We start from the raw sequence: 22,337 nt of genomic DNA on the forward strand, positions 1-22,337 counted from the left end.
TTGAGGTATTATACCAGTACTGTATATTGTATTGAGTAGATTTAATATTATGGTTACGGATTTATCATTCAAAAGCTTCAACAGTTCTGCAGCTTCATATTTATAGTAGACTACAAAGCAGCCTACGATCCTGTGAATAGAAGAGAAATGTTCAAAGCAATTAGAGAGCTAGAAATACCAAATTAGTTGGTAAATTTAACAAAACTAACTCCTGAAAAATTTAAATATAGAGTACGAATTCACAGGGAACTGTCTGAATATCAATATTGTTGATAGAACAGAAAACGCTGTACGGGAGGCGTATGTAGCATTAAAAGAATCATCTACAAAAATATGTTTAAAATAAACACCAACAAAGTGAAGTATATAAAAATAAGCACACAACGACAAATTCTACTACCATTTGTTATAGAAAACGACGTCATCTAAGCAGTGAACGAATTTATATACCTGGGAGCGCTCCTAACACTAAAAATAATACTATTGCAGAGATAAACCGCAGAATTTGCAAGGCTAACAGATGCTATTTTAAGCTCAATCTTCTCCTTAAATCTACATTTATTATGTAGATCGAACGATATTATTATATCGAGAAATACAAAAATAAAACTATACAAAACAATAATACGCCCAGTCCTAACATATGGATCAGAGACCTGGACTCTTACAAAAAATAATGAAAACATGTTTCGAAATAAAAGTACTTAGGCGAATCTATGAAACAGTAAATGACAATGGAGTGTGGAGAAGACAATACAACTTCGAACTTTATAGAATATACCAGGAACCTGATATCGTATATCATATTAGAATAGGACGTCTGAGATGGATAGGATATGTAATGCAGATTGAACAAAATGACCCAGCTAGAAAAACGCTCCTGGATAAACTCATTGGCCAGAGAAGAAGAGGAAGACCCAGAACAAGATTCCTTGATTAAATCGATGAAGACATGAGAAATATGGGAATACGTGCTTGGCGCAGAAAGGCGATGGATAAGTACGATTGGAGAGAAATTCTTGAGGGCCCACGCGGGTTGTAAAGCCAGAATGATGATGATGTCTCTTACCTGCAATACATAGAGCTTTATTGATTACTACCTACAGAAATAAAAAAAGATAAATCTTGCAAAAGAAAAATAAAAAATTTGATAATTTAAGTCATACAAGAAAGTATAAACTTAATAATATTTCACGGCTTAAAGCTTTGACTATATCTGTAACAATTATTATACGAGTATATTATGAGGTTTGAGGTATGGTAAAGTAAATTATGAAGGCTGTGACTCGACAATAATAAACTCTAGATTAATTATTGACAATAATAGGTACAAGTTTAAAATTTTAGAATATTTTTTTAGCTCTTTTGCACTGCCCAACATTTTTGTATGTAGTTTAAAAATTAAAAAGTACATTTTGATTATTTACATCTGTATTGTTTATAAAATTTTAATCGAATTAATAATCTTGTCTACTTTCATCGTGTTGTTTTTATGTAACTATTGACCCAAAATAAGTCCCCAACATTCCGCAGCAAAAGCTACCTCAGATAAGATACATATATTTCCGTTCCATTTCCACATATCATGCCGAAGACATTTTTCGAAATAAAAAGGGTGTATTCATTCAGTCGTGTTTACTCGACTCTCAAATAGAGGAATAGAGAAATAAAGGTTATGGATTCAACGTTTATTGCATAAGCCACATACATAAAACTAAGCAGTATAAGGAAACATAACAGTAAACTCACGATACAACTTTTTGGGGAAACTTTTCTAATGTCGTCACAATAATAATTATATCGATTGAGTTAGGTTTTCATTATTATTGTGTTATTTATATTAATATTTGCCAGATATCAATAATCAAAGTCATTACGTTTTAATTAAGGAATCAATCTTATGCAAGGTTCTAAAGAAGGATCAACATAAATTATTAAAAATATTTGAGAAAATGCATAAACACATGTTAAAGTAGCAAAAAAATTGGCTACAAAAAAATGACACAACATAGAAACTGAATATGAAGGATACCGAATAATCAGCATTATAAGCTATCTCCTGAAAACGTTTTTAAACATTAGCCGTAAAAGAATATATCTTCTTCTTCTTGTAGTTCCTATCCGTTACGGATGTTGGCTACTAGGATGGCAATTTATTGACCGCAGCTCGAAATAGTCGTGAAGTTGTCAAGGAAAACCATTTTCGTAAGTTCTGGAGCCAAGATATTCTTCTTCTTCCTGGTCCCCACTTTCCGTAGACCTTTCCCTGTAATAAATGTTGCAGCAGGTTATATCTATGATTGTTTCGCATTATATGTCCAAGATATTCTAGCTTGCGCTGTTTAACTGTGGATATAATTTCGCATGTTTTATCCATCCGACGTAGAACCTCAATGTTTGTTATTCGGTCCACCCAAGAGATCCTCAGTATCCGTCCATAACACCACATCTCAAACGCCTCGAGTTTTCCCATGGATACCTCGGTTAGTGTCTATGATTCAACCCCATAGAGCAGCACTGTAAACACGTAGCATCTCAATAAACGGATTTTCGTTTTTAAGGGTAGGTCGTGGCTCTTAAATATCTTGCTCATTCTGACATATGCTGACCTGGCTTTTTCAATTCTTTGTTTAACCTCAACTGAGTGGTCCCATTGGTCGTTTATGGTGGTTCCTAAATAGTAGTATCAGGGCACTTGAAGTATTTGTTGCTGATCTATCAGTAATTGACTAGGTCAATGGAATATGCTTCTCACTGATGAACATGTACTTTGTTTTCTTGATGTTAAAATCAAGCCCGTATTCTTCACTGATTCTCCACAATTACGTTACTAGTGTCTTCGTTTTTATTAGTTCATTCATCTCGTTTCTAATATCACGATTTTATCACGAATTAATGAGAAATATTAAAATCACTTGGTCTAGATAGCAGAGATCACCGTATAATAAACAATATCTTCTACGGACAACTGCAGCTGTTTGGCTAGGGAATGCTTTAACAGACGACGTTAAGATAAAAAAAATATGTGCGATAGGGATGGATAATGCTCCCATTCTTATTCAGTATACATATTTAGAGAACATTATGAACCTAGCGCTAACTGATATAGACGAGGAAATACTTATAAATGGAGAATGACTAAACAGCGTGAGATAAGCTGATGACATTGTCATTTTTGGAGACAGTCTGGAAGGTCTACAGACGCTTATCTCAAGGGTAGCAGAAGTAAGAAGTATATGTGGGCTTGATTTTAACATAAAAAAAAAACAAAATGCCTTGTGATAAGCAAAAAAGGATAACATCGGGATAATTATTAATTAACCCAAAATCGATATCACATATCACAAACTTTTGCTATTTTGATGCGAATTTAAATAAACAGTGGCAACATTTAATGGAAATTAAGATAAGAATCATCGAGAGGGCAAGATCAGCTTTCATCAAAATGAAAAAAAAAAGATACAGTAGGCGGTGATAGCGCGAAGCTGCATAATTTGACCAATAACCTAGATGTTTATGTATAGAATTTGATTGTGTTATTACTTGTTTGTAATGTACTCTTATATAGACAATTTTATATCTATAACTTACCTGTGATGTAATAATAGTGTGTTATCGAAAATAAACCAAATTGATTATTTTTGTCGTTGTAAAGAATGACTTTGTAACGATACGATCGTTAATAATCTAACATTTTGAACGTTAGCAAACCGAATCCCTACAATAGCTACTAATTTGCCGCCGTTGGAGTATGCAACCCACAATACTATCTCTAATATTTCATTTTATGACTTTCGAATATCGATATGTAGGTGATAAGATAATCGATTCCCTTGTTAAAAGTGAAAAAGAATAATGGCCATTTTTGGGACAGAATTTCCTGGAGATAGGTTGTTCAGTTTGCGGCAGGCAGGACTTGAAGGAAGGGAAAAAAAATTTAGGTTGTTTTATTATTATTTAGGAAAGGTAAAGAGTTTTTTTGTTGTTTAAGAAGAAGAAAAATAAAACTTCCAAATAATTTCTGCCTGCCGGCTCCAACCTCAAAGACTTTAATTTTATTTTTTTTATTTGGGAAAGCAGATGATTTTTTTGATTTGGGGAAGAATTTCGAATTACACTTGGATTTGGGGAAGAATTAGAACACTTGGTTGGTCTGTCAGTCCTTAAAGGCTGATACAAGGAACGTAGGCTGATCCATCTTAGAGCCCATCCACTACCTGGATATTGGACAGCAGATTAAGTAACTCCCTTTCCAGCAAAAGGGTTACTAAGAACCATTATATTTTATTTAAACTTAATAATTTAAATTTCAATTTTTTTAATAATATATATATATATATATATATATATATATATATAATATATATCTTGGACACTTAGGCCTTCAGCCTAAGTGGTTTACAAAACAGGTTTGTGCACAATCCCTGGGTAGTACCCTCAACTTGCTGAATCCTTTTACTTGTCTTAATGTTATCATTCCCTATTTACTTTGAATTTATTTATTTATTAATATTTTATAGAACACTTATAATAAGTTGTCAGGATATATTATCCAATTTGATGGTAATTTGTATGTACCTTCACATAACAAATTGATGTAATACTGTTCTAATGTCTTAACTGACTATTCTCATACTTTTAAACTGTCCTTTTTGTAACTTGTATGAGTATTTAATTATTTTGTAATATTTTAATTATTATTTACTCCAAGTGAGTTAACCAAACAGAAATCCCAGACCATTTTACCTCAGTGCCAGAGGACGGTGTAAATCAATTTTTGTATATAATTATATTTTGGGTCAAATTTTTTAGGTAACTGTTTTTTTGTAAATATATATTTTGTGGATATATTTTAATAATTGTTTAGTATATATAAGTATAGGGTTGGGATAGTACATTAAGATTATAATATAGTGTGTAAAGCATTTCAGATTTTTATTTATTTCCTGTCATCTTTTATTTTTCAGTTAGTATATAACTACGTATATCCCAAATTGGTGTAATATTCAACATTCACCCTGGCGCCCATCTCAAGATCATCTTAGGATTGATCTAATCTTAAGTTACTACAGGCAAGCAAACGTGCCGACCTCCTCTCTGAGCACAACTCTCATTCTCTTGAGCTAAGTCTATTCCCTTGTAGTGCTTCAAGTAAACTTTATATTTTCTTTTGTACTGGTTACATTCCCTGTTGTTTAACAATTTTATTTAACCATAAATATTCTGATTCACTACACTTTATCTTCTTACATAATTTCTCATATTGGCTTCACCATTTTAGGCTCTTTCCCTTTATTTGCAATAATTGGCTTTTCCTTTTCCCTTTTTTAATCGGTAACAACTTTAAATTTCAGTTTATTGATCAAAAATCACCCCCACGGCTATTTTCTACCATTCTGTTCTTTGAATACTCTAAATAATTTAACATTCCAATTAAATTTTTGAAATATCAATCTAAAATCATAAACATCCTAATCATTTAAGAATCAATGTATTTACTAGTGATTGTGATATTCTCTGGCAGAATAAGTCTCATTTAATGATTAAAAAGATAAATCTTTTCGCTGCTTGTTACTTTACATCGGGAAAATAGTTTCTAACTTCAACTTCCTGAATAATTTATAGTCTGTGCAACTTTGTGCAAATCACACACAAATAACTTATCTTCGTTGCATTCCACTAACTTTTCAAAGTCGCGAGAATCGATTTCCATAATGCGATATTGAGAATGTGACACGAGAAATTAGATTTTTGGCTTTATTAAGAACAACAAAGTGATGCGATTACAAAGAAATAATAATGTAGATTTTGAATAATCCTTATTGAAATAGTATATTTAGTATACATTTAGAAAATGTCATAAAAGCATGTAACTTAATTAGCTCCATCAAAAAAGACAATGAACCAAAAAGATTAATCAAGGATTAAAAATTGGGAATAGGTAGATGAAAGTGTCTATTAAAAAAAATTAAAAATAAAAAAAAAGTTAACATTCCTAATTAGTATTTCATCCTAAAAGGAATCTTCGGAGCGACTATTTACAAACGCTCTGAACGTGAAAACAATCTTTCCTGTCGTAGTAGAAGCAATACTAAATTGGCCTCGATATGGACGCAATAGCGACATCTGATAATAAATCCGGAAACTAATTGTCAAAACCAAATCTAAGTCCTATTTTCCGCAACTTTCTTAAGGGAAAAACTTTCACGTGCACGAATCAGAAAATCACGTACATTTACCTAAAAACATTACATATGTAGGTCATAATTAACACCCTTAGGGCACCAGTAGCCCTTATGCCAAAATTTTTAAAAATATAATCAATACTCCATCGAAAAGTTTTTTACAAAAAAAGATTTTCTTTACAAAATAATTTTTGTATTACGTGATGTAGGTTAATTATATTAATAATCATACATCAGAATCTTCTTTTTATGACTTGCTATATAACGGAAGGTTTAGACCAAAAAACACGTAGCAAGGGGGTACTATGAAAATTAAGTAAGAAAAACAAAAATGTGCTATGTAATATTATATTTTTAAAACTTGCATAATTTTCAGTGAAGTCTACAATATTTTCATTGTTTAGTTTATCCATGTTTCCACACTATTGATTATGAATGGAAAGGAAAAGCTACCTAAAAATATGATTAGAATTAGATGTATTAACAATGAGTTTCTTTTTTATATAACCAGTTATTTTAGTAATAGCAAATGTAAAATAATAATTTTGCTATATAATATATAACTCATAAAATATTAATTAAACAATATATATATATACATATATTCCTTTCATCTAATACCTGTTGCTTCAATCCTCTCTGCAATTAAAAAACAAGTAAACTATTGCAACAACATTATATTGTTTACCCCTTTCCCTATCGCTTTATCCTATTAATTATGCAGTTGATTTTAAATTAGTCGATATACACAATTTGTGTATTTTAAAAAATATTTTATTGCAAAGTAGTGGACTGACTTTGATTCTACATATAACATTAACGCGTTTTTAATTGCACTTCCAACAAACAGGGACCAACACAGTACGCATTGCCGGTTTTCCTACCGTAGTAGTTGCTTACAAAGATACCATCTAATAAGATAATTGTTATAATTGCGGTTTTGAAAAGTGTTCATTTGTTTACCAAATTCCCATCAGTAAACATGAGCACGTGTTGATATTCGCCGTCTCATTCGTCAAGAGGCTATTAAATATAATTTATTACCTTAAGCGAGACAGATTCTCATGTTACAGATCCCAACTTGCCAGCATTTTAAATTCAAATTGTATCGTGTTGATTTTTAAGTTAATATATTGTGTTATATTTATGTTATAGTTATTGTTAAGTTATTTACTGGTCGTGTTATTTTTTAGAGTTTAGTTTATTTGTTATATAATGATTAAATTTCAAGAAATTCTTACACTAACAGTTTCAAAAGTAAATATTTTTAAAAATCATATGATACATAGGTCGTACATCAGTACGACCCTGTTTAGCTTACACGTGGTTCTATTGACGATTGGGAATTTGTAAAATGAATACGGTTTAAAATCATCATATTATATCATCTATCATAGCTAAAAAATGTTAGGTCTTACCATGACCATGACGAATTGTGCTAGCATATTGGTGTTAAACAAACTGTGAATACAGATACTGGAAAAGCGTAGGGTTAGAGGCATTAAGAGTCCATATAACCTGCTTATATAAATATATGTCTTACATCTTATAGCCTAAACATGTGTCTCCTGCTGGACGTAAGGCTGTATTATCTGCTTCCATAGCTCTGTATCTTGTGCACTTTGTATGTAGTTGTTATGTATATGCTGAAAATTGTCGGTCTACCTTATTTGAGTACCTAGAAATAAGAATCATATTTCCATTCCAATTTCTAAACGTGTTTTTTCAGGTCTTCACTTATTACATATATTATATTATATATATATATATATATATATATATATATATATATATATATATATATATCACAGGTAATTATTTCGGACCATAATGTTGTTCATTCTTGCAACATGTTCTGCTCATTTGCACTTTTTCGTAGGTATTCTATTTTATGAGTATTGTTCGGATTTCAGCATTCAAAATCCGATCTCTTAGCGATAGTCTTAACATTGGTCATTTAATAGCATACTGTTAGACTCGTATTTAATTAATTGTTATTGTTGAATGCGTCAGTGATTCTGCACTACATATAAGTATATGTAGAACACATATAAGTAGAACGAAAGGTAGAAGACCAAAGACTAAGAGTCTCTGGCCAAATGAAGACTCTGGGTAGAAAAATATTTACATTAAGCCGTCCATATGGCACAGGATAGCAGTCAATGGAGACAGCAAGCTAATAATATTTAGAGTGTCACTACGCCCTGACAAGGGCTCAAGCAATGAGAAGAGAGGACATATTAATTAAAAACTTATCTTCTAAGACATACTAGAAGTTCTGTTTTGGGTGTGTACATTACCAAAAGCAGTTCTATTCGCATCAATAATTACCTCTACTAATAAGTATGTCGTAACCCACATATTTATACAAATTGACTAGTTATTCTGCTAGATTGTCGTTGAAGTGGGAAGTTACTGAAGGACGTTCGTCGGTAGCTGTGTTGTTGACAAATTTATCTTCATGCGTGTCTGTCGCAAGGCTCCATATAGTGTTTCCATAATTTTTTGGTATAATTAATACGGTCTGCGTTTGGGACTATGTCATCAGCGAATCTTAGATGTCTTAGCATTTCGCTATGGATGTACATTACCTTCTCATATTTTTTAGCCACGAGCATTTTCTATTTCCTGGACCTCTTTTTCCTTCCACTTTCCCTTGTATTATGAGTCGTAGAAAATTGTATTTTTTATCTGTAAACATATACTATATAAGTCGTTTCTCTGTGTTTTAAAATGTTAGTTGCCCCTCAGTCCCATCCTTCGTAGCATCTCATTGTTGGTCACCAAGAGATCTTCAGCGTCCTTCAAAAAACTCATTTCAATATATCTGTTTGCAATAATATTAGAGTATTAGAGTATTATTATTAGAGTATTAGAGTAGAGTAGTAAGCAACATAGGGCAGATAATGTTCAGCTATTTCAACTTTAAATTTTGATGAATTTTGATGAATGACGTATCTCTTTGGAACTTGAAGCTTGCCGTTGAATTGTCATAGATATATCCAATTATTGTAGTATAATAATAGTCTATTATACAGATGGTTTACTTTGTTAAATGCTTCCTCGTAAGCTCCAATTATTTGCAAGATTCGTCGATTTATAAGGATCTTAAGACTTGTTAATTATCAATTAAACCATATTCTGATTTAAATCCTTGCTGTTCGCGTGGTCGGTATACTTATATATACCAGAATATTATTTTTTTAATTGGGGAAGTTCCCAGGAGTTTGCTGTATACCATAATAATTAAAAAACTTTACATTGAAGTGAAAACTTATGTTGTAATTAGTATATAATTAATTAAAAATTAAATAAAAAAAATCTAAATGGATTACAATAGCTGACTTTGTTCAGAACGAACGTTTTTGGTCTTATCAGATCATCTTTAGTGAACATTTCTTGTAAGACAATCGTTCAAAAGATATATGCGTTTAATTCAAATTAGGATGCCATATTTAAGTATTCTGGTTGTTTTAGGAATTAATTTTGGATAAGGTGATTAAAAAATTCGTCAAAACACCTATATATACCATGTATATAACTATGTAACAAAATATTAATTAACACAACTTGAAAACATTTTGTTTATCACTTACTATTACTGAAATAAAAAAAATATCCAGCTCGTCCCCGACCTCTTTACAACTATAACCTGTGATACTACCACGACTTGTCCTCGATAATATTCCCGATTCCTAACCTACCTTAAGTGCGAAGCACGTGTTCGGAGAAGGACACAAAAATCCTTTTATAAATCCTCTTCGAGATTACTCGTCACCTCTTTCCAGTCTACTACTCGTCTTTCTTTTATCACTTTTTTATACCAAGTAGCCGACAACTTCGGAGTCCTTTTTCTATTTTTATCCGAAAAGTTAACATGATACAGACCAAATTTCTCCCTGGAAGTTTATAATTGTTATTTAGTTTGAATTTGTCGATTATTTGATAAAAAAAAAACTAAGGAAATGCAATCAATTTTTCAATTATACAAAAAAGTTATTCTATAAACGGTTCTTAGATTTTTAGTTTTTTTTTTGATCATATTTTATGTGTATTTTGTATGTGTGACAATGATGTATGTATGTGTGATGTGTTACACGTATGTCTGTGTAGCAATAAACCTTTCAATCAACAAGATCGGCATGACCTTGTTAAAGACTTGAACTTACACAAGGTGGTGGCTTCAGAATTACTTGCCTCTATATTAAAAGAGGGGAATTTACAATATCCATGAACTAATATTGTATTTTATCGTAAAAAAATATAAATGCTCTGCCGTTTTTATCCCATAGAAAAAACTTAGTTTTCTGTAAGGATTGTTGGAAAACATTAGTTTCTCAAAAGGCACTTTATATGAGTAGCGCATTTTCATCGATAGTTTAACTTTCGGCCGGGCGCGCCTTAAATAATTACAACATCGGGCGCGCAGATTTGCTGCCATATATAGTTTCTTATTATTTTCGATACTTTTTTAATTATTTATTAACTGTTTTGTTATTTATTTTGTCAAAGAATAAAAAAGCTTTATTAATTTAACTAATTTTAATAAATTGTACAAAAGAAACTTTAATTTATTTGATCATTATAATTTGTACATACAATATCAGATTTAGAATGTCGTTTACAAGTGAAAGCACTACATTGTGAGATTCTAGATCTACCACGTTTAGCATGGTTTTCATCTTGTTGGTGAGGAACTGGTTGCTTCGGAAACGTCCTGAACAGGAACTCGGTTATACCACGTGGAAGTGTTTTGATTTGTAATAGTTTATAAAGATATTCTTTTATCAAGTTTATTTAAGGCTTTTGAGAAAATATCTCCTTTTCAATGATTTTCCATAATTTGCAGCGGAATGTAGAACAAAAGCATTTATGCCGCCAATATTCATTAAATTATAAAATATAACACATGGCCATTTCTTCGTAATTCGTAAACTACTGTATGATGAACATAATTTATCCACAGTATCAACTTCTACTTCTTAAATACTCTGGTAGTATCGATTTTGTTCATGCTATAAAGTTCTTGTTTAGTTTAGATAATTTAACTCTGAATGGAATGAATAGGGCTGAAGGCCTTATTCAAGGTGGCATGCGGCAAATTAATATAGCTGAGAGCAGTGGAGTGTCCCAAAGTATTATAAGTCGACTGTGGCGGTGTTTTTGTAACACTGGAAGTCCGGCCGAACGTCATCCTGGACGTGAGTGCGCTACAACTGCAGCTAAAGAACCGATTTGTAGTGTTAACTGCTAAAAGACAACCAACAATTACAGAACCTTAATTGGTTAGCGACTTGCAACGGGCACACCAGGTAACCATAGGCCGTGATTCTGTAAGAAATCATCTCCATAAAGCCAATCTCCACAGTTGAATGCCATTGAGATGTGTATCTTTCTCCAGAGGGAATTGTGCTGCAAGATTAGAGTAGCGTCAAGAATATCAAAACAAGGATACAAGATTAGGCTACAGTTTTATTGTCCGACGAATCTAGATTTAGATTTCATCCAGATACTCGTCGAGTAAGAGTGTAAAGACGATCTGGAAATGTAGAACACTTAATATATGTCCAGGAAGTGTATACATACAGAGGTGGTACGAAAATCATATGAAACACAATAATATTCGGTGGCAGAATGGACCTCGTTTTTCCAGACCGCTTTCTTTCAGTTTAGCAGTACCTCGATACCATTCTTCAACCTATCGTTCACTCATTTGCTAGTGCTGTTGGTCAAAATTTCCATCTCATGCATAATAATGTCTGTCCCTATGTCGCACGCCTAGTAACAGACTCACCTGCTAACAAAGTTATTGATGTGTTGCCGTGACCAGCACAATCCCCCAACCTGAACCCCATCGAGCATGTCTGACATGTTTTACCGAAGAATTACTCCACATGTGTGTAACATATACACGCTGTTTCCTTTATCAGAGCGTCTGATAAAAATAGACAAACTGACTCAATAGTATATCAACAATCTAATTTTGTGTATAAACGACAGATGTAAAGACGTAATAAAGCAGGGTAGATGCCATACTTTGTATTAATTTTGTTTTTTTTTATTACTACCATATTTTGAGATTTTTGTGACTGACATAATTTTTTCTTTAATTGTACTTTCTTACGTAGGCATTCTCGTTATTTTTAATATTTCAACAAATTTTGTTGCATATTACACTAATCACTAATAATACACTAATCACTACAAATCCTTTAATATTTATCAACAACGATTAAAGAAGAAATATCCTTAGACTTTTCCAATTTCTACGTATATATATATATATATATATATATATATATATATATATATATATATATATATATATATATATATATAATGCGTTGAATAAATGGGCGGTATGATTGAAAGTAGATTTTATGATGCTTGCAAAATACCATTACGATTATAATATTATATATATATATATATATATATATATATATATATATATACAAGCATATATTATAAAAAAAATCCTACTGTTCCTCCTATCTCTCAAAAATGTTTTTTTTTTGATACTATAGAAAATACCATTTCCTACATAAACTTCAAATCAAATTAAACTAATTAGATTGACATATAAAAACATACTAAATATCGTCTTCCTCTATAATGAAAAATAATATCCCCAACTGAATGTATTTTAAAACGACTGCCAAAAAGGAACAGCCAAATTTTCTTTTTAAACTCATATCTGATTCATCCAAACTCGACTCCGAAATGATAAAAATATATATAAAAGAAGAATAATTCTGTTATGACGAAAATAAAACGTAGATTGGTCAAATGTTGTTTTTATGCTTTAAAAATAAGTTTAACAAATAGTGCCATCTCTTGAATAGAATCTTAAAATATTTTATAAGACTAGAACATCTAGAAAATCACACATCAACACGGGAATCATCAATTAAGGAAAAAAATTTTATTTAAAATTCCTTTATAAAAGGTATATAATTACTTAAATAAAAATTTTTGTGATACATGGTATACAGCCAGCTATAGGAACTTAGTTTTTTTGTGAATTAAGGAAACACTTAAGTTTTATGTCTTTATATTTTATTTTATTGCAGGCATTATACAAACAAATGTACAGCTAGTGTAAATGGTTTTGCAATTATTGTTCATGCAAAATTAAATGACTTAGTACTTGGATACAACGCAGTTGATAATTATCTATTCTTCTTTTTCCCGTACCATATTCTACTTAGATGTTGGCGATCACTCTAGCATACATAAGTTTGTTTGCAGCGGTTCTAAACAGTTAATTAGTCGCCTCAACTTAACCCTCTGTTTCCATTTACCTTGACCTGCATGATAACAATGATAACTAGAATGTTTTATTTATCGTTTCTCATGAAATAATCAAACTAAAAGAGTTCTCTACGTTTCATTCTACACCAGATTTTGGTCTGTACAACGACCTATTCGTTGTAAAACATTTTCGTTGGTAATCTCAATCCTCATTTAAGTTAAACTCCTCATAAAAGTTCTTTTTCTTTTTATTTGTCCCTTAACCAGCAATTTTTCTATAATTTTTGGCATGACAGGCAGTCTTATCGGTTGGTAAGAAGTTGTCTTGTGTTGAGGTTTACCAGGTTTTGGAATTAGTATTATTTGCACTAACTTCCATTGTGCTGAAAAATATTTAAATCTTATGACGTCTTTGTAAGGTAGGTTAACATAAGTATTCCTTTTCACGGTAGTTCTTTTATAATTTTGCAGTGATTAAGTCGTCTTGGAGCTTTTTAAGGGTTTACCTCTGTTTTTATAATGTGCTGTACCTCATTTGGTGTAATATGTTGTATTTGTTCATCTGATAATGTATCAAAAAGGCTATATTTTCGTCATCTATACCTATCTCGGTTTAAAAACTATTTCAAGCTGTGAAGCGAAAATGTCTGCTTCCTCTTTATTTGTTTTTGCCCAACTTCCATTAGGTTTCCATATAGGTGGGATATGTTCTTTGGGTTGCTTTAATTTTTTAGTTGCTTTTTATAAGCTGTAATTTCTATCCTCTGTTGACGTTAGGTTTCCGACATAATTTTGGAAGCTCTCGTTTTTTATGCTTGATAGGTAGTCTTTTAAGCGTTTGGCTGCCCTGTTATAGTTTGTAGTCTCTGCAGGGTGTCTTGTCTCTACAGGAGGGCAATGACTTATGTTTTGGGTTTTGACTAATGATAGAGTTGATTCCCACAAGGCATATTGTATTTAATGCTGTAAATGTTTGTACTTTGTTTTCCAATCAATTCTTGGTATAGTATGTTAACATACTATGAAGTAAGTATACTTCGAGGAGTTCATCAAGGGTGCATACTTTCACCACTTTTATTCAACGTCTACAGTGAAGTGATATTTCAAGAAGCTTTATTGGATATTGTGGAAGGTATTTTGGTCAACGGAAATAGCATTAATAATATTAGATATGCGGATGATACGGTCATATCTGCAAGTGACATGGAAGATCTACAGTACATAATACAACATGTATACAATGCATGTGAAAGGTACGGACTGCAAATGAATCTCAAGAAAACGAAATCAATGATATTCTCAAAAAAAAACACAAAATGTAGATAAGCTGATCATCAATAATACAACGATCGAAAAAGTAACAACATATAAATATTTAGGAACGTAGCTAACCGAAGATGGAGATCAAACAAAAGAAATCAGATCTAGAATAGAAATGACAAGAAACACGTTCATAAAATTGAAGAACTTACTTTTCAACCGTAACCTCAATCTAGAAATCCGCACAAGAATGCTACGTTGTTACGTTTTTTCTACTTTACTATACGGCATGGAAGCGTGGACAATAAAACAGCCTGAAATCAAAACAATAAACTCCTTTGAGATGTGTTGCTACAGGAGAAGCCACAGAATATCGTGGACTGAAAAAGTAACTAATATAGAGGTGTTACAAAGCATAAAGAAAGAATGTGAAGTCATAAAAACTGTTAAAATTAGAAAGATTTAATATCTGGGTCATATATTGAGGGGCGAGAAGTACGTATTACTTAGGTTAATTATACAAGGGAAGATACAAGGGACGAGAAACCTAGGACGACGCAAAATATCCTGGCTAAGAAATTTTAGAGAGTGGTTCGGTTGCAGCTCATTAGAATTATTAAGAAGCACGGCCAATAAAATTAAAATAGCGATGATGATTTCCAACCTCCGATAGAAGAAGGAACCTGAAGAAGAAGAATATATGTTTGGGTTTACTTTATTTTCTAATATTTTGTTAACATATTATTTCAGTTGGTAGTTTAATTGTGGAGTATTAGTGGTTTTAAGTTTTCTTGGATATTTGTATAATTCGTAGCTATAACTGGTGTATGAGCTAGTGCAATATCATAATTAGGTTCGATAGTCAGGTATTTGTTGGAGAATCCTTTGGTTACAAATAAGTCAAGGTAATCTGGTGCATTTCTTAGGACCTGTAGGCCTATAAGTACCGATGATTAAGGTTGTAGTTGTTAAATGTCTTGATATAGTTTTCTTCCTCTTTCTGAAGCTGTTAGTCGAGATCCCTAGCTTGTTGTTTAGCGTTATAGTCACCTCCTGCTAGGCATATGTTGGTGTTATTTCTAAATAATTCTGTAAACACTTTTTTATTTGCTAGGTAAGTTGGTGAGCAATGCACCAATGTTGTTGTAACTGGTTGCTTGAATGTCATTTTATTAGAGGTAAGGTGTATTTTAGAGACTAACAGTATATCAATTTTGTTGGTTACTAGGAAAACTTCTATTTTGAGTTACAGCTTATATTTTGTTGTTTATTTAAATAAATAATTTTCCATATACCTCGTGTACCCTAAAACGTTTTCTATCTACTATTTTTAGAACAATTCTTTTTCTTTTTTTGGTGTCTATTCGTTTCGAATATTGGCGATCATTCTGGCTATAATTATTTTATTAACAGATGCTTTAAATAGATGAGCTGTTGTTGTAGAGAACCATTTCAATTTTCTTACCCATGATTTTTATCTTCTTTCAATTCCTTCCAAATACTTTGCCTTGAAGGATTATTTTTAGTCATCTGTATTTAGTGACGTTTCTCATTATGTGGCCAAGATATTCTAACTTTCTTTTTTAAATCGTATACATCACTTTAAAAGAATTGACGATGGGATAAAACACAAAATGTAGATAAGCTGATCATCAATAATACAACGATCAAAAGACTAACAACATATAAATATTTAGGAACGTGGCTAACCGAAGATGGAGATCAAACAAAATAAATCAGATCTAGAATAGAAATGGCAAGAAACACGTTCATAAAATTGAAGAACTTACTTTGCAACCGTAACCTTAATCTAGAGATCCGCACAAGAATGCTACGTTGTTACGTTTTTTTTACTTTACTATACGGCATGGAAGCGTGAACAATAAAACAGTCTGAAATAAAAAAATTAAACTCCTTTAAGATGTGGTGTTACAGGAGAATCCACAGAATATCGTGGACTGAAAAAGTAACTAATATAGAGGTGTTACAAAGAATAAAGAAAGAATGTGAAGTCATAAAAACTGTTAAAATTAGAAAGATTCTATATCTGGGTCATCTAATGAGAGGCGAGAAGTACGTATTACTTAGGTTAATTATGCAAGGAAAGATACAAGGGACGAGAAACCCAGGACGACGAAAATATCCTGGCTAAGAAATTTGAGAGAGTGGTTCGGTTGCAGCTCATTAGAATTATTAAGAAGCACGGCCAATAAAATTAAAATATCGATGATGATTTCCAACCTCCGATAGAAGAAGGAACCTGAAGAAGAAGAATATATGTTTAGGTTTACTTTATTTTCTAATATTTTGTTAACAGATTCCAGTTGATAGTTTAATTGTGGAGTATTAGTGGTTTTAAGTTTTCTTGGATATTTTTATAAATCGTAGCTATAACTGGTGTATGATCTAGTGCAATATCATAATTAGGTTCGATAGTCAGGTATTTGTTGGAGAATCTTTTGGTAAAATAAGTCAAGGTAATCTGGTGCATTTCTTAGGACCTGTAGGCCTATAAGTACCGATGATTAAGGTTGTAGTTGTTAAATGTCTTGATATAGTTTTCTTCCTCTTTCTGAAGCTGTTAGTCGAGATCCCTAGCTTGTTGTTTAGCGTTATAGTCACCTCCTGCTGGGCATCTGTTGGTGTTATTTCTAAATAATTCTGTAAACACTTTTTTATTTGCTAGGTAAGTTGGTGGGCAATACACCAATGTGGTTGTAACTGGTTGCTTGAATGTCATTTTATTAGAGGTAAGGTGTATTTTAGAGACTAACAGTATATCAATTTTGTTGGTTACTAGGAAAACTTCTATTTTGAGTTACAGGTTCTATTTTGTTGTTTATATAAATAAATGATTTTCCATATACCTCGTGTACCCTAAAACGTTTTCTACCTACTATTTTTAGAACAATTCTTTTTCTTTTTTTGGTGTCTATTCGTTTCGAATATTGGCAATCATTCTGGCTATAATTATTCTATTAACAGATGCTTTAAATAGGTGAGCTGTTGTGGAGAACCATTTCAAGTTTTTTACCCATGATTTTCATCTTCTTTCAATTCCTTCCAAATACTTTGCCTTGAAGGATTATTTTTAGTCATCTGTATTAAGTGACGTTTCTCATTATGTGTCCGAGATATTCTAACTTTCTTTTTTAAATCGTATACATCACTTTAGAAGAATTGACGATGGGATAAACAAACTGGTCATAGATGTACATCAAGGAATCATATTAATTGGTTGGAGTTTCGTTTATTAATAAAATAATTTTATTCAGTCAATTGTAAGCAAATAAAGATTTGACATTTTTATAGTCTGATTTTTGTGATAGTTAATAGTAAATGATTTTGTCTAATACGGAAGTAACTGGTGATTGTAGATCAAAAAATTAAAATCAAAACCAATTAAAAAATTTAAGATGGACCATTTATCCCATAAAGAAAGTAGTGTTACAATTATTTTCGGTTTATATTTCGGTTACATTTTTTGATTTTGATATTAATAAAATCGACTACTTGCACCCTCAGATAGGAAAATCCAAAAACCAGTGCAGTCAGACAATATGAAAACTCGTTTTTGTGGCTGTTAATGTAAGTATCCTGAAAAAATTAGCTGGTTATTAATGAATTTCGTCACTGCAGTTTTTCCGACATGTTCGAGTCGTTAGATGCGTTGAATGACCTATATTTATCATCAGACAATTTTATTTTCGTGTTTTGCTTATAACTTTTAAGGTATTTAATTAAAAAGAATAGCAGTATCTATAATCGATACGTTTCGGTAACATTAAAGAAAAAAGTTACATTCCTCCTAATAAAGCGGTACTCAAAAGAGTAAAACTTTTTTTGCCGACGGGCAATCTAAATATAAAGGCGTTACTAATAGTATCATCCCACCAGAAGTTCCGTACTATTATTTTAATTCATTAGTGTAAAGACAACGGAACTGGTTTGTTACTAATTGATTTTTAAGCACTTCCCTTTTATTTTTAGATTTGATTTGACAGACTTTGTAAAAAAGGAACAACCTTATGAATGATTCACCAAGAAATTATTGGGCGAGAGCATTTTGAAGGTTTGGCCTGTACAATTTATGATTTTCTATTAGTTGAATTTATAAAGCATTTAAAGAGCGGTAACATATGTTAAATTTTAAAATTACTTGCCTTTTTAGGTTTAATTTATAATGTATAAAAATAAGAATAAGTAATATTGTACAGATATGTACAAATTAATTATTATATTAAGAAATTCATCATTACTCTCTAACAAAAGGCTTTCTAAGTCTGCTTCTGATAATGTTTAACGCCATTGCGACACATGTTACATCTCTTTACACAACAAGAAAGAACTTCAAGCACCTTAAAAGTATCTTCACAGTACTGCAGAGCCACTTAAAGGGTTATATATCACTTGATGAATAGTTATGCTTCATAATTAAGTTAAAAATGGTGATACATTTTGATTGAATTATTAAAACTTGAAAATTAAAACAGATTATAGAACCATCAGTTTGCTAAACCACTTATCGAAAAATTTTCTGAGGGTAATACATGGTCGTATCTACAATAAATGCGAGGAATACCTGGATGACACACAGTTTGGTTTCCGTAACGGGTTTGCAACGAGAGAGGCACTGTTTGGAATGAACGTACTTACTCAAAGATGTCGAGATATATCTGTAAACATATACTGTTGTTTTATTGACTTTCAAAAGGCATTTGAACGTGTTAAGCACTCTATATTGATCGAAGCTCTAAAAGACATTGCCTTGGACGGCAGAGATAATCGAATAATTGCAAATTTATATTGGAATCAAACAACATCAGTTTTAGTAGATGGTGTGGAATCACAGGCTCTTAATATTAAAAGAGGAGTACGGTAGGGATGCCCCTTGTCACCCCTACTTTTCAACGTTTACTCCGAAAGAATTTTCAGAAAAGGACTTTCTGAAAAACAAGAAGGAATACTTGTGAACGGTGAAGTCATCAATAATTTGCGGACGATACAGTACTCCTAGCTTCTAGTCAAGAAGATCTGCAAACACTACTTGATAGTGTCATTGAGAGTTGTAGGGAGGCAGGTCTGGATCTAAACATACGGAAAACCAAAATACTCGTAATAAGTAAGCAACAGCATATAAAACCGTCTATATATGTAAATAATACCAAACTTGAGCATGTTGATAAAATCGTTTACCTTGGACAGCAATTAAATTGTAACGCAGAAAGTCACGGCGAAATTAGATCTAGGATAGAGCAGGCTAGAACGGCTTTTAGAAGGATTTCCACGGTGTTATGTAACACAGACCTAAAATTGGCATTGAGGATCCGCCTACTTCGCTGCTACGTGTTCTCGGTCTTATTTTATGGTGTCGAGTCTTGGACTGTGAATAAAATCGATCTAAATCGCCTTGAGGCTTTCGAAATGTGGTGCTATAGAAGAATTTTAAAAGATTCCTGGGTGGAGAATATTCGAAACTCCACAATATTAGAACGTCTCAGTAAGAGTACTCAGATCATAAAAAGCATCAAGCAGAGAAAGCTGGGGCCTAGAAAGGGCTAAATTTTGAACAGCTAATAAGAACAGCTGAAGATAGAGAAGACTTTAAAATTTTAGTAGCCAACCTCCATTGAGGAGAGGGCACTTTAAGAAGAAGAAGAGAAAGCTGGAGTATTTTGGACATGTGATGAGAGGTCCCAAATATAGGTTGCTAGAAAATATCATGCAAGGAAACATAGCAGGCAAACGCAGTCCAGGACGAAGGAGAACCTCATGGTTGAATAACTTGCGAGATTGGTATGGTGTTGATACAAGCATGCTAGTTAGGGTGGCAGTGAATAAAATTAAGATAGCTATGATGGTAACCAACGTTCTGAAAGGACATGGTACATGAAGAAGAAGGATTAAAACAGAAGCCCAGAAAAATCGAACCAAAATCATATAAGGAACGACTTACGTAAAAATTTATAGTATGATAGCTGGTGAAATACGCGTAGAGTAAAAAAAGAAGAAATACGAAATACTTTAAAAAGGAACAACATAACACCATGGAGCAGAAAATGAATGTTTTGGAAAATGTTTTGGAAATAATTGTAAAAAAAGCATTGATGAGAATATGAGTGGTTATTTAATGAGTGGTTATTTAAGACAAATTAACTAGCCATCAACCATATGGGAAATCTTTCAAAGATGGAGATATAGATATTGAAGGAAAGCAGTTTTCTACGAATGATCAGACTAGATGTCTAAATTAAGAAGTCAAGAAAAGGAATAAAAATGAGTATTAAAGGCCATATCTGTTATTTATTTTAGGATAAACCAAATAATATTATTTTTATAAAACTTTTCTTTTATCTCGATATATGTTGTGTTTAAACCACTTTGTTTTTTGTTTTCTAAAAGTGTTCTACACTTTACACGTAAATAATAAAGGCAGATTTTGGAAATTACTTGAAAATATTTTAAATAAATTGAAGGTATTATTTTTAATATATTTCTGCAAATTTTTAGAATTTGTTTTTTGTTTTTAAGTTCTAGCAGTAACAAAATTAATATCATACCTGTATCCTTCTGTCCATTGAAAGCTATCTAAGAAACTCCAAACCGTATACCCCTTTAATTTTACTCCATCTTCTTGAATAGAAATGGAAACTTCCTTTAGGTATTTCTTCCAATTAATAATAAAAAAAAATTAATAAAACATGTTTTGTAATATAATATATATATATATATATATATCTATATATATATATATATATATATATATATATATATATATATATATATATATATGAGTAAGAAAAAGAAGTACTTGTTTACTCGTTTGTAAAAAACAAAACTTATTTTGGATGGGTTGAAGTCAATAAAAGAGGGTGTTAGAAAACTATTTTTGAGGTATTTGAACTTTTAGTTGTGGTTACAATTATTCTTAAGAGCAACAATAAAAATTTTCTGATAAAGTGAAACTACGTAAAATCAGGTTTGTTAATAAGTTAAGAAACAATTAATAAATTGACAGCAATTTCATTGACAAACCTAATTTTATCTGGTAAGTTACTACCTTTTTGCAATTATTTGTTTCACTTTATCAGATAATTTGTATTGTAGCTCTTAAAAATAATTGTAACCACAATTGAAAGATCGAGTAATTTTTTACTCGCCCACCCAAAATTAGTTTTGTTTTGGCTCAAAGTCAGCTACTTAAGTAGCTTACACCAAAAAAATAATGGTGTAAGCTTATGCTTATACAAACGGTGTAGGTTTTTATTTGTTATATAAACTGTAAAGTTGCTAAATATAACAGAAACGACTTTATTGACGAAGGCTTCATTGAACAGTTTAAATTCTCGTATCTAATCCATTCCTTCGTGTGTGGTCAGTGAGGAAGATCGACTGTAATTATCAATATCGGTTCTTTTATTAATAGTTGTTGGATGTTTTAGAATTTGTCACATTTCTAGGAGGGATCTCTTATGATAATTTTCTTGTTTATAAGATATTTTAATGTTAGTGAAGTTGTTTTGGTATTTGGTTTAAGTTGGTATGTTGTGCAAGAGCACAAGAGGGTTTAGAAGTCCTAATGTTACTTTTGTGAGATTTTAGTTGACCTTAAAGAGAGCGGGTGGTCTAACCGATATC

At 31.7% G+C, this 22,337-nt stretch overlaps 2 protein-coding genes across 3 annotated transcripts in view; one reads left to right on the forward strand and one right to left on the reverse strand.

Moving 5' to 3' along the window:
* Actbeta (inhibin subunit beta) overlaps positions 1-22,337 on the forward strand; it is a 221,951-nt gene that overhangs the window by 149,209 nt on the left and 50,405 nt on the right. The window lies entirely within an intron of this gene.
* LOC140437569 (myrosinase 1-like) overlaps positions 6,522-22,337 on the reverse strand; it is a 370,048-nt gene continuing 354,232 nt past the window's right edge. For both annotated transcript variants that reach the window (XM_072527171.1, XM_072527170.1), the window contains 3 exons: positions 21,260-21,366; positions 9,886-10,084; positions 6,522-6,634 (listed from right to left, as the gene is read on the reverse strand). In XM_072527171.1, coding sequence (XP_072383272.1) covers positions 9,934-10,084; positions 21,260-21,366 — 258 coding nt within the window. In that variant the 3' untranslated portion in view covers positions 6,522-6,634; positions 9,886-9,933. The remainder of the gene's footprint in view (positions 6,635-9,885; positions 10,085-21,259; positions 21,367-22,337) is intronic.

Source organism: Diabrotica undecimpunctata, chromosome 3, assembly GCF_040954645.1.
Source record: "Diabrotica undecimpunctata isolate CICGRU chromosome 3, icDiaUnde3, whole genome shotgun sequence".
NCBI classification, from domain to species: Eukaryota; Metazoa; Arthropoda; class Insecta; order Coleoptera; family Chrysomelidae; genus Diabrotica; species Diabrotica undecimpunctata.